Here is a 20,459-nt window from a genome sequence, read left to right on the forward strand (position 1 = left end):
TGGGCCCCGATCGCGGGCCAGGCCACCGTGGGGGCACCCCCCGGGGTCAGATCGCCCCGTGCCCCTCCCAAGGACCCCGGAGCCCGCCCACGCCGCCTGGTCCCGCCGGTAAATACCAGGTTTGATTTACGTCGGCAGGACAGGCAATTCGTGGGCGGGACTTCGGCCCATCCGGGCCGGAGAATCCAGCGGGGGGTCCCGCCAACCGGCGCGGCCCGATTCCCGCCCCCGCCCAATCTCCGGTACCGGAGACTTCGGCGAGGGTGGGATTCACGGCGACCAACGGCCATTCTCCGACCCGGTGGGGGGGTCGGAGAATGACGCCCATGATGTTTCTTAGACAGGTGTAATGATACGTTAATGGGTACATTGCATGCACGGCTTGTTCCTGAATATGGTGAAAATTCACTTGTGATGGTTTATGTCGTTGAAACTGACTGACATAACTTTTGTAAAATGCTGACATTTCAGTCGAGGCTGAGAAATTGTTTTTCAAATTAGTAATTAGTTAAAATTTGATTTTCACGGGCAACCCTATCCATGTTTGCTACTGATGTGCTATATTTTTTTTTTAAAAGGTTATTTCTCTGTTCCTTGGTATGCAGTTACAGCCTGGGCCTTTTCAGCTACACAGTTTTTTTATGCCACTGGCCATCAACCTACATTCCCAGCTATCCAATGGAATGCAGCTTTTGTTGGGTTCATTGAAGGACATAGCACCAATATACTACCAGCACTATTGGTGGGATTGAACACCTTTGCTTCTCATATTCTGTTTGCAGGTAATTATTTAATTGCTTCAAATTGGTGACTGAAATGGATCTGTGCAAAGAATACTGTAGCATGAAATGAGACCTGCATTGTAGTCACAGACGACTTGACCTGTTATGGATGCGTTTACAAATCAATCTTATAATTTCCCAAAGTAATTCGAACAGATCTGCTGTATTAAGTTCATAGTGGTCTCCATGCCCTTAAAATAATAACTACATGCAATAGGAAAATCTGCTGATTTTTCAAAAATTGACGGTAGTCGTGGCACTTTATTGTGAACTCTGGTATTTTAAAAAGTTCCTCCTGCCATATCTTAGGATGTTGACTCCTTGCTGGTGTATTATTTCATCAGCTTTGCTGATGGTTTATCTCATTCAAACTGGCCTAAATCAGTTTTTAAAAATGCGGCATTTAAACATTTCAGTAGATATCTGTCAAAAGCATTATCTAAGGAATCGTTGAGGCAGAGACCGTTAAAGGAAAAGCAGATTAAATATTTGAAGCAGAGGATGACACAGGGAAGAGAACAGGATGATGAGATTAGTTCTGGATTGTTCATGCAAAGATGAAGTACATTGAGTCGCCAGCCTGTTAGGGCGGCACGGTAGCACAGTGGTTAGCACTGGTGCTTCACAGCTCCAGGATCCTAGGTTCGATTCTCGGCTTGAGTCACTGTCTGTGCGGAGTCTGCATGTTCTCACGTTCTCCCCATGTCTGTGTGGGCTTCCTCCGGGTGCTCTGGTTTCCTCCCGAAAGATGTGTTAGGTGAATTTGACATTCTGAATTCTCCCTCTATATACCCAAAAAGGCACTGGAGTGTGGCGACTAGGGGATTTTCCCAGTAACTTCATTGCAGCATTAATGGAAGCCAATTTGTGACAATAATAAAGATTATTATTATTAGGTTGGTGAACTATGTATTACTGGGGGCACTGCAGTTAAACCTGACCCTGACCTTCCCAGCTACAATTGGAGTAGTGATTTCCGGATACCAATCAGGAGTTTGGAGTACTGACAGCATTTCCATTCCCTATTGGTGGATGCTGAAGGCAGTGTCTGTGCCTCCACTTTCCTCATTGACTTAGCTGAGATCAGCTAACATAGCACGCATCAGAATCAAGTGCAATTCTGGTCGCCAAATTATAGGAAGGATGTGACTGTACTGAAGGGGATGCAGAGGCGATTTACCAGGATGTTGACTGGGATGGAACATTTAAGTTATGAAGAGAGATTGGATAAACTGTTTTTTTTTTCGTTGGAGCAGAGAAGACTGAGGGACGACCCGATTGAGATGTACAATATTGAGGGGCATAGACAGAGGGGATAGGGAGCAGCTGTTCCCCTTAGTTGAAGGGTCAGTCACGAGGGGACACAGGTTCAAGGTGAGGGGCAGGAGGTTTGGCAGGGGGGGGAATGTAAAGAAAAGGTTTTTACCCAGAGGATGATGGTGGTTTGGAATGCACTATCTGGGTAGGTGGTAGAGGCGGGTTGCCTCACATCCTTTAAAAAGTACCTGGATGAGCATTTGGCACGCCATAACATTCAAGGCTATGGGCCAAGTGCTAGCAATTGGGATTAGGTAGGCAGGTCAGTTGTCTTTCATGCGTTGATGCAAACTTGCTGGGCCGAAAGGCCTCTTCTGCACTGTGTGATTCTGTGAATACAAATTTGAGACCTTCGTTATTTTTATAGCTCATCAAATAACTGCATTAACCAGCTAAAGCAGTCAGAGCTAATAATTTTCCATTCTTCTCTGAATAATGGGGTTTCAGAACTGGAGAGAGAAGGAAAGATTAGTGTGCCACCACTTCACATACATGCCAGCAATGTAAAGGAACGGTTGAAAGCTTAATTCCTACAAAGTTCATGCCCTATAAGCAATTATACTGCAGCTGTTTTATACTGAGGGCTAGCTATTGCCCACCACCTCTTCGACTATTTACTTTTATCTGCCCTTTGATTGATGTATTTTTGTCTTTCTGAATTCATTTCAATAAGAGTGGACCTTGTGTTCGTGATGATGGCAAGCTTTAAGTAAACTGCCTTGGTGTAAAAGTGAGAGGCGTCGTTTTTCTCCTCTCCAGGTTGTGCCTATTTACTACAGAGAAGTAACCCACCATAAATGATTGACTAAGAAGTAATTAGAAATGTAGAAAATTTAATCAGGAGTAGTTATTTGGTCCTTCGAACCACTCCGCCATTCAACACGATCATGGCTCATCCTCCATCTCAACGCCATACTCCAGCTCTCTCCCCATACCCCTTGACATCTTTAGAGTGTAGAAATCAATCTATTTCCTTCTTAAAGATATTCAGTGATTTAGACTCCACAGCCTTCTGTGGTAAACAATTCCATTGTTTCACCACCCTGTGAGTGAAGAAATGTCTCCTCACCTCAGTCCTAAATGGCCTACCCCACATTTTGAGAGAACATAGAACAGTACAGGCCCTTCGGCCCACAAAGTTGTGCTGACCATTTATCCTTTTCTAAGATCAACCTAACCTACACCCCTTCAATCAACCTTTCTTCATAAGACATGTCCACCAGTCCAGGCAGCATCCTGGTAAATCTCCTCTGTACCCTCTCCAAAGCATCCACATCCTTCCAATATTGAGGCGACCAGAACTGGACACAATATTCCAAGTGTGGTCTAACTAGAGTTTTATAAAGCTGCAGTAAAACCTTGCGGCTCTTAAACTCAATCCCCCGTTAATGAAAGCCAACACACCGTACGCCTTCTTAACAATCCTATCAACCTGGGTGGCAACTTTGAGGGATCTATGTACGTGGACCCCAGGATCCCTCTGTTCCTCCACACTTCCAAGAATCCTGCCTTTAACCCTGTATTCAGCATTCAAATTCGACCTTCCAAAATGAATCACTTCACATTTATCTAGGTTGAACTCCATCTGCCACTTCTCAGCCCGGCTCTGCATCCTGTCAATGTCCTGTTGTAACCTGCAACAGCCCCTCAACACTATCTACAACTCCCCAACCTTCGTGCCATCGGCAAACTTACTAACCCACCCTTCCACTTCCTCATCCAAGTCATTTATAAAAACTACAGAGAGCAGAGGTTCCAGAACAGATCCCTACGGGACACCACTGGTCACCGACCTCCAGGCGAAATACTTTCCATCCACTACCACTCACTGTCTTCTTTCGGCCAGGCAATTCTGTTTCCAGACTGCTAGTATGACCCCTTGTTCTAGACTCCCAGCCAGCAAAAACAACATCCCTGCAACCAGTCTGTCCAGTCCGGTCAGAATTTTGTGTTTCAATTGGATCCCCTCTCATTCATCGAAATTCCAGTAAATAAAGTTCTAGTTGACCAAATCTCTCCTCGTGCGACGATCCTGCCATCCCAGGTATCAGTCTGGTTAACCTTCACTCCACCCCCTTCTATGATAAGTATATCCTTTCTTGGATAAGGAGACCAAAACTGCATACAATACTCCAGGCATGTTCTCACCCAAAACACTGTACAGTTGAAGTAAGACATCCTTGCTCCGATACTCAAATCCTCATGCAATGAAAGCCCATATACTATTTGTGTTCCTAACTGCTTGCTGTATGTGTGATCACAAATATAACAAAAGGAATGAAACTGAGTTGTATCAGTTTGTAACTGCTTCATCTCTAGGCAAACTGCAGCATCTCGACATAAACTGCTGCAACTCAAATCATGTTTGGCCAGGCTACCAAATAGCATTAGTAGTGGTTTTACATCATTCTCCTGGTATGTTGTGTTTGGGAATAAGAATAATGGGGGGGAGAAAAGGCACAGTGTTTTTTTGTTGTAATTAGACATACATGGTTAGAGATGCCCTGGCACGTTTAGATTTTTAAAATTCTTATGTGGCATGTTTCTAATTATGCAAGCTGTTACAGTCTCTCTGAGAAAAGTGGATCCTGAGCCTGAGTGAACAGGGAAAGCAACTGTCTCTCCCCTTAAAGAATCAGATTGAGGGATTGTGAAGGAAATAGTGCACAGACTGAGATGGAAGTGTAAGCAAAGTGGGTGGATTCAATGTCAAATCAAGTACAGAAAGAAACTGAAGAGGAAAGTAAAATTAGATACAGCGAGTGGAAATTTAAAAAAAACTTATAAATTCCCACCGTTAATCCAAAGAGATTTCATGCTGGTAATGGTTAATTCTCAGTGTCAATGCCAAGACAGATTGCTTGGCTGTAATTGCCAATCATCATGTTAAAAGATCCTTACACTTGAAAGGACAAGGCATTATTATGTGATGTATCTAGTGAGTATCATCAAATATAGAAACTTTATAACATTCAATTCTTGTCAATAGTGAGGCAGATAACGAAATGCAGTTTTCACGAAACAAATGGCTGAGTAGCACAATTCAGACAGCAAATTGTGGATTTTGCAACTGAAACACATTTCTGCTTTTTGCCACTGTACCATTTGTTTATAAATAAAGGTGAATGCCATAAGCTTCATCTTGTCTTCAACATAAAAATCTGACCCAATAAGGTTGAGCACGATGGAATTAGTAAATTTCCTACTGATTGTGTAGCTTCGGCATAATGCCCAGGTTTGATTCTTATTTTGTCATGAGTTATCTGGTTTTAATTAGGGAATATAGCCCATTCAGCTCACATTGAGTTTATCCAGCTGTTTGAAAGAGTGATCCCACTCATCTGCTTATTTATTCCTGCAATTTTTTATCCTTCAAGAATTTATCTAATTCCTTTTTGACGGCTACAATTAAAACTGTATTTATTACCCTAGAGGACAGTGCATTCCGAATCCTTCACAAACTTTTTCTTTGTGTTGTCTCTGGTTCTTTTGCCAATTAGATTAAATCTGTGTTGGGCAGCAAGGTGGCGCAGTGGTTAGCATTGCTGCCTCATGTCACCGAGGTCCCAGGTTCAATCCCGGCTCTGGATTACTATCCCTGTGGAGTTTGCACATTCTCCCCGTGTTTGCGTGGGTTTCGCCCCCACAACCCAAAGATGTGGATTGGCCACGCTAAATTGGCCCTTAATGGGGGGGAAAAATGAATTGGTCCTCTAAATTTAAAAAAAAATCTGTGTCCTTTGGTTACCAACCCTTCAGCCTTTGGTAGCCTTTTTACTTATCCTATCTTAACCCGTCATGATTTAAAGCTCCATCGCATCTCCTCTTAACTTTCTTGCTTGAAGGAGAATAAACCCAGTTTCTCCAATCTAATCATGTGCTTATAATCCCGCATTCCTGAAACCACTCCAGTAAATCTCTTCTGTACCCTCTCCAAAGCTTTCATGTCCTTCCTAAAATGTGGTACCCACAACTGAACACAATCCTTCAGCTGGGTCAAACGATAAGTTTAGCATCACCTCCTGGGTTTCTGTACTCTGTGCCTGAAAATAAATGAATGATGCTCCAGGATGTTTTTGTTGTCTGTGGAACCATACCGCACTCTCAGTCGTCACCTCTGGAAGTGGTAAAAAGGAGATAAAATTATTATAGAAAGCCACCCACGGTATGCTGCATATCATGTTATCATATTTGTGTATTACTAGCTTCCTAGGTAATTGAATTACTAGGTGTGCATTTATGAGAGAGAAATACTGGCTAAAATCGCATTGAGTATCAGACTTGTAATAAATGCCCTGAAATCTTTTACTGACTTTTCGGTTATATTTTTGAGGTAGTTGGATCTCCCTTGTTGCTGCTTTGGCCATTTGTTCGTGAAATGAAAACCTCTAAAAGCAAAAACATCAAAAAGGAATCTGGAGATGAGGATCCAATGATGGAAATGAGGTTGCAAGAAAATCCTCAGATGTTTTCTGTAGCCATGCTGCAACTGGGAATGCAATACTTATTTGTCTACGGTGTCCAGGTACTTTCTGTTGTTAGTTCAATACAAAAATAATTGAATAACATGTAATTTTGCAGTAGTGCTATCAGTAAATAATGAATCTTATGCCAATTTAATGAACTACATAATGTACACCAGATTGCAGATATTTAATATAAAGTAATATAACCATGGAGTATAGTCAGAACAATTTGGATCCTCTTGCGTCCAAATTATACCCATCAATAGACTAGCTAAAGATTTCCCTTGAGCATTCTCTACCACTGGAGTATTCAGTCCTGCTTTGATGTGACATCTGACCACAGCAATATTGTTAATTCTTAACTTCCCTCTGATATAACCAAGCTACTAAGTAGCGTTCAAGAATGTGGCTTATCACTTTGTAATGTGCAACTAATGCAGGCTTGTATCAACCCATTGGAGCTTAGAGATTTCCTTTTTCTCCACCATTTGGTTTAGACTTGCAATATCAATTTGCAATCTTTTTTCACTCAAACTCTTTGTGAATTATACGTTATCCCAAATGGATCAATTGTCAATAACATTCTATTGGGACACTTCCGTCAACATTTCCCCCATGTAATATTCGTTTTAGGTAAAACAAATGCCTCTTCTAGTGCAAGAGTCTCTGCAGCCAGGGTGCTTTTTACTGCTCGCGTGTTATTTTCTTGGCTTCCCAAGTCAAGGGGCAACATTTTCCATTTTCACTCACAAGAAATATTATGAATCCCACAGCACTTGAAAGCCCAACAACAAGGTTTGCTTGTGAGTTGTCACTGAATACAATCAATTTTATATTCATGGGGTCGCCCAAAGAGCAAAACTTCAGTACACGTTTCTCCATCTTTAACTTTTTAAAAAATATAATAAATTTAGAATACCCAATTAATTTTTTCCAATTAAGGGGCAAATTTAGCGTAGCCAATCCACCTAATCAGCACATCTTTGGGCTGTGGGGGCGAAACCCACACAAACACGGGGAGAATGTGCAAACTCCACACGGACAGTGACCCAGAGCTGGGATCGAACCTGGGACCTCAGTGCCGTGAGGCAGCAGGACTAACCCACTGTGCCACCTTGCTGCCCTATCTAACATTTTTAATGTCTTGTTCACTCATAAGATGTCCTGGATCTTGGGATGTTCCATTATAGTACTCAATTCAAAAACATCAAAACTTGCATTCGGTCATGAGGGCACCTGCTTCTGCTATGTTGTCGTGCTGGTTCAGCATTCTCCACTGTACTCTGTCATCCAGTTAAGCTGTGGCCCCCTACTTGCGTGGTAATGTCTTTCCAGGATCCAACTGTTAGATTCCTGTATACCCCATCTGAGGCCCTATCCATCGTACACGTTTCCTCACCCAGGATTCATCACCCAACCCATGCCTGTAACTTAGAATATGCCTCTTCATTTTCCATTCTCTAAATTGTGCTCCCAGTCCATGGCCTTCACTGCTTGTCCCATCATCTAGGACTGGATATTGAGCCAATTATTTTATTTTCCAGTAGATTTTCCTGCCCATCCCATTATTGTTGTATCCTTCCAGTTATCTGAACCTTTTGGATGATACAATACCTGGGAACCCACTTTGAGCAGCTGACCTCTGGAAAAAATAACCTTTCCTATTTATCACAATCAGATGTTCTATCGATATCTAACACCTGATCCATATAGAATCACTACAGTTCATAAGGAGGCAAATCGGCCCATCGAGTCTGCACCGACCCTACGAAAGAGCACTTCACGCAGGCCCACCACCCGCCCTATCCCCATAATCCCACAAAATGAATATGTGATGCACATGACGCTTTGCCATTTTCTATCAGTATTCACAAATTCATAATTCATTCCAATGATCCATGAGGAATGGGCCGTTATTGCCCATGTTGAATAATCCATTTTCCCTTCACATCCTAAAACATTCTATGAGCCTTTACATTCCCCTTCTCTCTTATAATAAACCACATCGCCCAAATCCTACCTCAGATATTATGTGGTATTGCAATGCTCTTCTAATTCTAATACCTAAACCTTGATGAAAGCTTTCCTGCCCGCGAATAAGGCATTTAAGGGAGCAGAATAAATAGGGCTAATGGGTATGAGCTTTGACAAAGAGTCATCGGACTCGAAACGTTAGCTCTTTTCTCTCCCTACAGATGGTGCCAGACCTGCTGAGATTTTCCAGCATTTTCTCTTTTGTTTCAGATTCCAGCATCTGCAGTAATTTGCTTTTATCCAGTGTTTAACTCACTGCCACCTCTCTTCCAGGAATGCCTACCCTGAAGAAGTGCGACTCTTCTCTCCGACAGGATTTCCGTACAGCTTTGACAAAGAGTCATCGGACTCGAAACGTTAGCTCTTTTCTCTCCCTACAGATGCTGCCAAACCTGCTGAGATTTTCCAGCATTTTCTCTTTCGTTAGGGCTAATGATAGTTCTTTCAAGAGTATGGGGAGCATCTGATAGCATTGAAGGCAGCTTCCGATTCCTGCCATACACTAACATAGCGACTAACCCTAACCCCAACCACTTGAAAATAGCTTTTTTTTTAAAAAAATAGTGTACCCATTTCATTTTTTCCAATTAAGGGGCAATTTAGTGTGGCCAATCCACCGAGCTTGCACATTGTTGTGCTGTTGGGGCGAAACCCACGCAAACAAGGGGAGAATGTGTAAACTCCACACGGACAGTGACCCAGAGCCGGGATCGAACCTGGGACCTTGGCGCTGTGAGGCCACAGTGCTAACCCACTGCACCACCATGCTGCCCTGAAAATAGCTTTTGCATGGGCTGCCCATGCCAACGCTATGTGCAACTTACCACCCGGTTGGTCAGGCAATATCTTATGCAACATTTTGTCAATTACTGCATGGTTCCTATCACACAAACCATTGCGGAACAGGCTCTTGTGCAGTATTCGTGACAATGGTACTCAGATTTTCACACATGTCCCAAAATTCATCATTTGCAAATTCTCCTCCATTATCTGTCAAAAACGTTGTTTGTGTTCCTAATCCAGTACCCACTGTTGTACCTGTAAAACCTCAGATACTTTCGACCAGTTTACTTTCTCAAAAGTTTTACCCAGATGCCCTTATTTGCGAGATGAGCTTAGGACAAAACAGGTTCACGGTTTAACGCAATTTTATTCACAATTCTCTTACTCAACAAACTGTAACTCAGACTCTCAGCTGAGCTTGGGGTTTTACCCGCACTTTGTGAAGGAGGCTGGCAGGCTATGATCACTCAATGTGGATGTCTTCTCTGGGTTCGAAACCCAGGGTCCTTTCTTCTTGCAATGGTTGTGCCTGAGGGACACCCCGGTTATCGCTGAGGATCTGTTCCGATGTTCCTTTCTTTATACTGGTATGCTAGCATTGAGTTATAAGTATACACCCACCACTGGCCATTATCCCATCCAGACTCCAACTTGTTAATGGGAAAGACAGAATACTCCTGTTTATTCATGATGATTCAATCAAGACCCATTGTCCTCTGAAACACTGACCAGCCATCAGCTCATTCTGGAGTCTAATATCTGTTCTTCGTCCTGCTGCAAAGTTGATCACCTGTGTCTGGAAGTTTGTTACATACTCATGGCATGGTCTTGTTCTTTGGAGTGGGTAATCACAAAGTCCATATAGCGATAACAAGCTTATGCATTGACTTGAGTGCTCTTGCAGATGGCTAGTATCGATTGCAGCCAGGGCCTCGTGAGACAGTTTCTGTTCTTGGCCTATGTGTATCTTCTCGGCCTGTTTACAGTACCACGCCACCCAGAAGACATAGACCCTTCCAATCTTTCTATCTCCCCCCCACCATCTCACCATCACCACTCACACACACACACACACACCCTGAACAAACACCCAGTGTGAATACTTTTTATATTCTTGTATGTAAGTCCTAAACATCCCCAGCTGGGGCAATTGTTCTTGATTTGCCAACGTAAAGCATTGCGGCACAATTCCAACATTAACGAGGGCAAATTCTATAACTTGAATCTGGAAGTGAATAGTAGGGGTGAATGGTGAGAGTGCACGTAAGATGCCCTTCTAAAATCTACCAAGAGGAAGAAATGTAAATATTTTTGTGACCAATATTGCAAGGCAGATAAATAGCTTTTAAGAACTGATTGGAAATCTTAAATACCAACTGTTATGCAAAGCAGCTTTAATTAGGGATATTTAAACTAACTGACCAAATAATAACGCAGATATTACTTGATACAAGTACGGTAATGCCCTTGAAAAGCAGGTAGATCAGAAAGTGCTTGGTTAAAAAAGGCTGTCTTTGCATTTGAAGAAATGCGTACTTATGATTAGAGTTGTTACATGTCCTTCTTTTGGCATTTAATGAAAAATTGAATCAACTGTTTTCTTTCTCTATACAGCTCCTTGCTTCTGTATGCGCTGCTGCTGTATTGAGGAGACACTTGATGGTGTGGAAGATCTTCGCACCAAAGTATGTTCTGCATCAAGAGTCAGTAGTTAAATAATAGTAAGAAGTCTTACAACACCAGGTTAAAGTCCAACAGGTTTGTTTCAAACACTAGCTTTCGGAGCACTGCTCCTTCCTCAGGTGAATGAAGAGGTATGTTCCAGAAACATATATATAGACAAATTCAAAGATGCCAGACAATGCTTAGAATGCGAGCATTAGCAGGTGATTAAATCTTTACAGATCCAGAGATAGGGGTAACTCCAGGTTAAAGAGGTGTGAATTGTGACAAGCCAGGACAGTTAGTAGGATTTCGCAAGCCCGGGCCAGATGGTGGGGGATGAATGTAATGCGACATGAATCCCAGGTCCTGTTTGAGGCCGCACTCGTGTGCGGAACTTGGCTATAGGTTTTTGCTCGGCGATTCTGCGTTGTCACGCATCCTGAAGGCCGCTTTGGAGAATGCTTACCTGGAGATCAGAGGCTAAATGCCCTTGACTGCTGAAGTGTTCCCTGACTGGAAGGGAACATTCCTGCCTGGTGATTGTCGCGTGATGTCCGTTCATTCGTTGTCGCAGCGTCTGCATGGTCTCGCCAATGTACCACGCTTCGGGACATCCTTTCCTGCAGCGTATGAGGTAGACAACGTTGGCCGAGTCGCACGAGTATGTACCGCGTACCTGGTGGGTGGTGTTCTCACGTGTAATGGTGGTATCCATGTCGATGATCTGGCACGTCTTGCAGAGATTGCCATGGCAGGGTTGTGCTGGCGCGACCGGATGTCACACCAGCGCCGTTCCAACATGCTATAAAACAGCGTCAGCCAGTCGAGGTGGCCCCCGGGGCTCTCCATGGGATGGGGGTGCGGGTGGATCCAGTACCTGGGGCACCGGCATCACCTGGCGCTGCCAGTCCTGGAGGCCCGTGCTGGTATCGATCAGGGTCTGGAAGTTCACTGCCATAGAGCTCAGGGAGTGCGCCATCCATGTCTGGCTCTGTACAACGCCGTCCATCTTCCGGCCAATTGCGCTGATGCTGTCAGCGATGGCCTGCTGTGACTGGGCCATGGCCTGCCAGGTTGTTGAGCGCCTCTGCGATGTTCAGCTGGCTCTGGCCCATAGCTTCCTGTGCGATTGCAGGCCTGTTCCAGGCCGCGTGCCGGGATAGCTCCAGGCCTTGCAGGCTCAGACCCACGCCCGACACTGTCGCCACCATTGTCTCCACTGTGGACGCCACCCGTGCGGTGTTGGCCTGTGTGGCACTCATGACCGGCACCATTTCCTGCTCCTGGACGCGGATGCACTCCTGCACTTGCATCTGCAGGTGCTGGAAACCGGCCTTCACCTTCTCACACCCCTGGGTCCCCGACTGCATCGGGTCTATGGGTGGGCAGGGGAACTCCCGGGACCCGCCCGGGCAACAGATGTTTGCCGGGGCTGGGCTGCCCTCCCACCGTCTGGCTCCTCGGCTGCTCCCCCACCGTCTGGCTCCTCGGCTGCTCCTACCTCCACCTGCTGTACCGGAGCGCCTGTGTGGTGCGCACCAGTTAGTGTCCCAGAAGCCTCACCATTAACATGGCCAACCGAGGTGAGTGTCTCTGCGATGGCAGGGGGTGGTGGAGATAGCTGTGACGCAACCTCAGTGTCTTCATCGGACCTGTGGCTTGGGCTGCCATGTCCTGTCTGTCCGTCCCCTCCACGTTGTGTTGTGTCCTTTCATGTCTGTCTGTCCCCTGTGTGCTGGTGTCCTGTGTGGTCGTGTTGTATCCATCTGTCCCCTGTGTGCTGGTGTCCTGTGTCGTTGTGTTGTCACTGGACTGGGCCGGGGGGCTGTTGTTGGAGCTGCCCTCCCCAATGCTGCTACAGTCCCTCTAGGCTGGCCGTCCAGGCGCTGGATTCAGGAGGTGTCTGCCAGGTGCGCTCGGTTGGTCTGCACCGGCTGGCCATCCAGATGCTGGATGCGCGCGGTGTCTGCCAGGTGCGCTCGGTTGGTCTGCGTCGGCTGGCCGCCCAGGTGCTGGATGCGGACGGCGTCAGCCGGGTGCTCCAGGTCGGTCACCGTGTGGCCCTGCAACAGACAATACACCATTATGGTTAGGCAGGTGCAGGGGTGTGTGGTTCGCGGTGGTGGGTGTGGCTCGCTGTACGGGGTGAGGTGAAGGTGCTGAGGGGGCAGGGGAGAGGGCTGAGGGGGGAGGAGTGAGGGGAAGGGGGCCAGGCCGGGGGGGGGGGGGGGGGGAATCTCACTTGGTGGCGCGCCCCCGACCTCGTTTACGTGGCGCCGGGTCTCCGAGGCTGTGCCCCCGCGCTTCCCGCCACGACCCTGCTAGCCCCCTTGTAGGCCGGAGAATGCCGTCTCGGAACGGGCGCCAGCAGCGAGGCAAAACACTCCTGTTTTCCCGCCGGCGCCCGCACTCGGTCGCCGGAGCGGAGAACCGGCCTCTATGTTTTAGGCAACTTGTTACATTTCTCCCATTGTGATTCTGATATAATTGTTTTTAGTGATAGAATTAGTTTAGATTAGCTACTAGGGTTGGTTAGTTGTACTTTTTAAAAGGCAATGCTTTGTTAGAAATTGAAATTGTGCAGTTTTTAATGATGTGCATTCTCACCTTTGTATTAGCATGGGTGCAAAATTGGCTGTGTAATCCATTGTTGGACAAAATTTGAATTAGTACAGCCAGTGATGTACATTTTATTTTAACTGTTGTAGATTAGGTTAACAGTGATCTGGTGGCTTCACCTTGAAAGATGATGTGGACAATTTGCTGAGAGCATGGGAAAATTCATAGGGTAAAGGAAAATGCCACTTGGAAAGAACGAGTGCAAACATTCACTGAGTATTTTCCCAAAATATTATTCCGTATATGTGTAACATATTCTGGTGAGGCAGTGACACAGTGGTCATGTCGCAGTATTAGTAATACAGAGACCCAAGCTAATGCTGAGGGGTCATGGGTTCAAATCCCACCATGCCAGCTGGTGGAATTTGAATTCAGTAAATTAAATTTGGAAATGAAAGCTAGTCACATTCATGGAACTATCATTGATTGTTGTAAAAATCCATTTGGCTCACCAATTGCATTTAAAGAAAATCTGCCATCCTTACCTGGCCTGGTCTATATGTGATTCCAGGCCCACAACAATGTTGTTGACCTAACTGCCCTCTAGAAAGGTCTAGTAAGCACTCATTTCAGAGGCAATTAGGGATGTTGGTCTTACCAGTGATGCCACAACCTATCAAAATATATTATAACTAACACCATGTGCACTGGTAACTTTCCCACTGCTTAACCAGCCAAGACAACACAGTTATTTTGGCCATTAACTTACAAGGTTATCTGGATCCATATGGGAGGATTGATTGCCTGAAGTGATAGCTGTCATCCATCGAAATTTGCATACGTCCATGTGCACACCCTAACTTGAAGGTGGTTTGTTGAGGAGCAGTTGTCAAGTGACACTTCAACCCGAAACACTTCTTCAGTGTTTCCCTCCCTTCCCCCTCTAACCAAAAAAAAACCAACCGCTGTAAAGATCAAGAGGAAGGCTCGAGGGCAGTTAGAAGTAAAAAGAAGTTGAACCGTGACATTACAGCCTGCAAGTAAGGGATTGGCTGGTGACTGGTAAGTAGTTTTACTTTTATTTTCCCTCGGGTGTTATCGTGCGGGGCGCAGAGGTTGCTGAGTGAGTGCTTGTTGAGAAGGGGAGTGAATAACAGGTAAGCTCTTTCTTTCTTTTTCTTTTTTTTTTATCTAGAGGGGATGGCAGGGAAGGTAGTGCAATGTTCCTCCTGCAGAATGTTTGAGGTGAGGGACGCCGACAGTGTCCCTGCTGATTCCATCTGTGGGAAGTGCACCTATCTCCAGCTCCTCATAAACCACATTAGGGAACTGGAGCTGGATGAACTTCGGATCATTCGGGAGGCAGAGGTGGTCATAGATAGAAGTTACAGGGATGTAGTTACTCCGAAGAATAAAGATGGATGACGGTGAAAGGGGCTGGGAGGAAGCAGTCAGTACAGGGATCCCCTGTGGTCGTTCCCCTTTGTAACTAGTATACCGCTTTGGATACTGTTGCGGGGGGGGGGGGGACGACGACTTACCAGGGGTAAGCCATGGGGTACAGGTCTCTGGCACAGAATCTGTCGCTGTTGCTCAGAAGGGAAGGGGGGAGAGGAGTAGAGCATTAGTCATTGGAGACTCCATAGTTAGGGGGATAGATAGGAGATTCTGTGGGAACGAGAGAGACTCGCGGTTGGTGTGCTGCCTCCCAGGTGCCAGGGTGCGTGATGTCTCGGATCATGTTTTCGGGATCCTTAAGGGGGAGGGGGAGCAGCCCCAAGTCGTGGTCCACATAGATACCAACGACATAGGTAGGAAAAGGGATAGGGATGTAAGGCAGGAGGAATTCAGGGAGCTAGGGTGGAAACTTAGAGCTAGGACAAACAGAGTTATTATCTCTGGGTTGTTACCAGTGCCACGTGATAGCAAGACGAGGAATAGGGGGAGAGAGGAGTTGAACACATGGCTACAGGGATGGTGCAGGAGGGAGGGTTTCAGATTTCTGGATAATTGGGGCTCATTCTGGGGTCGGTGGGACCTCTACAAACGGGATGGTCTACACCTGGACCAGAGGGGTACCAATATCCTGGGGGGGAAATTTGCTAATGCTCTTCAGGAGGGTTTAAACTAGTTCAGCAGGGGCTTGGGAACCTGAATTGTAGCTCCAGTCTCCAGGAGGTTGAGAGTAGTGAGGTCATGAGTAAGGTTTCAAAGTTGCAGGAGTGTACCGGCAGGCAGGAAGGTGGTTTAAAGTGTGTCTTCTTCAATGCCAGGAGCATCCGGAATAAGGTGGGTGAACTTGCGGCATGGGTTGGTACCTGGGACTTTGATGTTGTGGCCATTTAGGAGACATGGATAGAGCAGGGACAGGAATGGTTGTTGCAGGTGCCGGGGTTTAGATATTTCAGTAAGCTCAGGGAAGGTGGTAAAAGAGGGGGAGGGGTGGCATTGTTAGTCAAGGACAGTATTACGGTGGCAGAAAGGACGTTTGATGAGGATTTGTCTACTGAGGTAGTATGGGCTGATGTTAGAAACAGGAAAGGAGAGGTAACCCTGTTAGGGATTTTCTATAGGCCTCCAAAAAGTTCCAGAGATGTAGAGGAAAGGATTGCAAAGATGATTCTGGATAGGAGCGAAAGCAACAGGGTAGTTGTTATGGGGGACTTTAACTTCCCAAATATTGACTGGAAACGCTATCGTTCGAGTACTTTAGATGGGTCCGTTTTTGTCCAATGTGTGCAGGAGGGTTTCCTGACACAGTATGTAGATAGGCCAACGAGAGGCAAAGCCATATTGGATTTGGTACTGGGACAGGTGTTAGATTTGGAGGTAGGTGAGCACTTTGGTGATAGTGACCACAATTCGATTACGTTTAGTGATGGAAAGGGATAGGTATATACCGCAGGGCAAGAGTTATATCTGGGGGAAAGGCAATTATGATGCGATGAGGCAAGACTTAGGATGCATCGGATGGAGAGGAAAACTGCAGGGGATGGGCACAATGGAAATGTGGCGCTTGTTCAAGGAACAGCTACTGCGTGTCCTTGATGAGTATGTACCTGTCAGGCAGGGAGGAAGTGGTCGAGCAAGGGAACCGTGGTTTACTAAAGCAGTCGAAACACTTGTCAAGAGGAAGAAGGAGGCTTATGTAAAGATGAGACATGAAGGTTCAGTTAGGGCGCTCGAGAGTTACAAGTTAGCTAGGAAGGATCTAAAGAGAGAGCTAAGAAGAGCCAGGAGGGGACATGAGAAGTCTTTGGCAGGTAGGATCAAGGATAACCCTAAAGCTTTCTAAAGATATGTCAGGAATAAACGAATGACTAGGGTAAGAGTAGGGCCAGTCAAGGACAGTAGTGGGAAGTTGTGCTTGGAGTCCGAGGAGATAGGAGAGGTGCTAAAGAATATTTTTCGTCCGTATTCACACAGGAAAAAGACAATGTTGTCGAGGAGAATACTGAGATTCATGCTACTAGACTAGAAGGGCTTGAGGTTCATAAGGAGGAGGTGTTAGCAATTCTGGAAAGTGTGAAAATAGATAAGTCCCCTGGGCCGGATGGGATTTGTCCTAGGATTCTCTGGGAAGCTAGGGAGGAGATTGCTGAGCCTTTGGCTTTGATCTTTAAGTCATCTTTGTCTGCAGGAATAGTGCTAGAAGACTGGTGGATACCAAATGTTGTCCCCTTGTTCAAGAAGGGGAGTAGAGACAACCCTGGTAACTAGAGACCAGTGAGCCTTACTTCTGTTGTGGGCAAAATCTTGGAAAGATTTATAAGAAATAGGATGTATAATCATCTGGAAAGGAATAATTTGATTAGAGATAGTCAACACTGTTTTGTGAAGTGTAGGTCGTGCCTCACAAACCTTATTGAATTCTTTGAGAAGGTGACCAAACAGGTGGATGAGGGTAAAGCAGTTGATGATGTGTATATGGATTTCAGTATAGCGTTTGATAAGGTTCCCCACGGTAGGCTACTGCAGAAAAAATGGAGGCATGGGATTCCGGGTGATTTAGCAGTTTGGATCAGAAATTGGCTAGCTGGAAGAAGCCACAGGGTGGTGGTTGATGGGAAATGTTCAGTCTGGAGTCCAGTTACTAGCGGTGTACCACAAGGATCTGTTTTGGGGCCACTGCTGTTTGTCATTTTTATAAATGACCTGGAGGAGGGCGTAGAAGGAATGGGGAGTAAATTTGCAGGTGACACTAAAGTCGGTGGAGTTGTGGACAGTGTGGAAGGATGTTACAATTTACAGAGGGATATAGATAAGCTGCAGCGCTGGGCTGAGAGGTGGCAAATGGAGTTTAATGCAGAAAAGTGTGAGGTGATTCATTTTGGAAGGAATAACAGGAAGACCGAGTATTGGGCTCATGGTAAGATTCTTGGCAGTGTGGATAAGCAGAGAGATCTTGGTGTCCATGTACATAGGTCCCTGAAAGTTGCCACCCAGGTTGAGAGGGTTGTTAAGAAGGCGTACGGTGTGTTAGCTTTTATTGGTAGAGGGATTGAGTTTCGGACCCATGCTGTCATGTTGCAGCTGTACAAAACTCTGGTGCGGCCGCATTTGGAGTATTGCGTGTAATTCTGGTCGCCACATTATAGGAAGGATGTGGAAGCATTGGAAAGGGTGCAGAGGAGATTTACCAGGATGTTGCCTGGTATGGAGGGAAGATCTTATGAGGAAAGGCTGAGGGACTTGAGGCTGTTTTCGTTAGAGAGAAGAAGGTTAAGAGGTGACTTAATTGAGGCATACAAGATGATCAGAGGATTGGATAGGGTGGACAGTGAGAGCCTTCTTCCTCGGATGGTGATGTCTAGCATGAGGGGACATAGCTTTAAGTTGAGGGGAGATAGATATAAGACAGATGTCAGAGGCAGGTTCTTTACTCAGAGAGTAGTAAGGGCGTGGAATGCCCTGCCTGCAACAGTAGTGGACTCGCCAACACTAAGGACATTCGAATGGTCATTGGATAGACATATGGACAATAAGGGAATAGTGTAGATGGGCTTTAGAGTGGCCTGTACTGCGCTGTAATGTTCTATGTTCTATCTTGAGCTGACTGTTCGCCATCTGAATGGGAAGTGGCATCTCTTTTGATTCTGTCACCAATATTGATGCTACCTTAGATTGGTTGGTCACCAAGTCTTGACTTGGACACTCCCTTCAGGACCAGAAAAGGTGCCAGTTTCTGCTCAGATTATTGATGTCTGGTTAATTCATTCAGTGCCAGGTGGTATACTAGGCCTCCTGAAGCTGCTTTTGGACTTGCAATGTTAAAATTGTTCCCCTTGCATAAGAGATTAGTAACGTTTCTTGTTATCACTTCATATACAAACTTGAACACTGAAAGAGTATATTACCTGGAATGTGAAATGATCCTGCCAATCTCGGGGGTCACCCACAAATTTCTTTCCTTCTTCCCCGTCTCCATTTAATAAATTTGAATGCTGGAAAAGTATGTCAGGGGTAGGTGAAAGTGAGTTCAGAGATATAGAACATGTTTAAGTGCCCTCCTGTACATTGTAGTAGCCCATACTGATATGAGGGTGATGTGATACTGAAGTATAATATTTTACTGCAATAAGTATGCTATTTAAATACAAACATGAGGCTTGCACAATACCCTTGCAACCGTGGCCTGTATAAATTGGCTGTAACCCGCTACTTTGTTATAATTAGCATATTGCAGTACTTAAAATCAAGTATTTCACTTTCACATTCTGTGTTGATATAGAGACATTGATCATTTCCCAGGTGTATTGTTTATTTTGCTTTCCTTTACCTTCCCAGATTTATGTTTGAGGCTTTAGGCTTTGTTGTGACAAGTATCTACCTTCTCATCACTTTTTGCTTCATGATGCGTGTGGATGTTGGTGTCAACAATTGGTTTAAAGAACTCCTTTTGAAGAAGTCGAGATAGTTATTAACACTATTGCAACAGAAATAGTGGGGACTGCTGGAGATAGTTAAAATGGACAGATTGTCAACCAAACTGCATACCAAGAAAAAATGTTCCTTACCCTTACAGTACTGTGTCTCTGGACTTCAGAAGATGCTGCTGTAAAAGAAGCACAATTTACCTTAATGCCTTGTGTATCTAAAAAACAAATGCTGAAGTTTAATTGCGCACACAAGTGACAAAGAGGTTTAAACCACTGTGAATGAAAACTAGAACTTTTTGCCATTTCTTACAGTTGACAAATGATTACTTGTGAAATGTATTTCTACTAGATTAAAGTGTGTATTTACAGTATGCATTTTAAAGTGTTAAACACTTAAAGCATCAGCAGAAATGGCACCAGTACAAAAGCATGCAGTGTACTATTGTCTTGGGTCTTTGCTATTTTTATGTGTAAACTATTTCATTGTAAAAAAAAAAGAGAAATTTTAAATTACAGTCAATTGTATCACTTCTAATTATATATTTTGTAACTGTCATCATTTTGTTTAGCTATTTAAGAACTGCTCCCATTTTTTGAAATGGAAGGGGCTTACATTACTGTTGAAGTTTAGATTTTTCTAGAGTGCCAAATTCTTATTGCCAAGAGCAAACCTAATTACAAAACAAAAATAGGTGCAAAACTTTTAATATGCAAGTAGTAAATTTGAATGTGATTGTTAATGATGGCCCTGATTATAAACCTGTTAGAGGAATTGCTCTATTATCATTCAGTCACTTTGTATGACTAAAACCAAGTGCACACAAGTATTTTGTAGAATCCTTGTAAGCCAATTGCAAATTTCATCAGTTTGAATAAATCACATTCTGTATGAATCACCAAGCAATAGATGTCTCCGTTTTTGAAACGTTGAAGTGGACAACAAAATCCTGGGCAAATGAAATTGATTTTTATGT

General features: G+C 44.8%; 1 protein-coding gene across 3 annotated transcripts in view; it reads left to right on the top strand.

Moving 5' to 3' along the window:
* The window catches only part of pigo (phosphatidylinositol glycan anchor biosynthesis, class O), a 54,744-nt gene extending 34,355 nt beyond the window's left edge, over nt 1–20,389 (top strand). The window contains exons 7-10 of one of the 3 annotated variants that reach the window (XM_072497118.1): nt 579–782; nt 6,437–6,624; nt 10,997–11,067; nt 19,394–20,389. In XM_072497118.1, coding sequence (XP_072353219.1) covers nt 579–782; nt 6,437–6,624; nt 10,997–11,067; nt 19,394–19,523 — 593 coding nt within the window. In that variant the 3' untranslated portion in view covers nt 19,524–20,389. Of the gene's footprint in view, nt 1–578; nt 783–6,432; nt 6,625–10,996; nt 11,068–19,393 lie in introns of those variants that run through there. The other 2 variants (XM_072497119.1, XM_072497120.1) reach the window with 2 other exon arrangements.
* Nucleotides 20,390–20,459: the final 70 nt, after the last annotated feature.

This window comes from Scyliorhinus torazame, chromosome 3 (genome assembly GCF_047496885.1).
Source record: "Scyliorhinus torazame isolate Kashiwa2021f chromosome 3, sScyTor2.1, whole genome shotgun sequence".
NCBI lineage: Eukaryota > Metazoa > Chordata > Chondrichthyes > Carcharhiniformes > Scyliorhinidae > Scyliorhinus > Scyliorhinus torazame.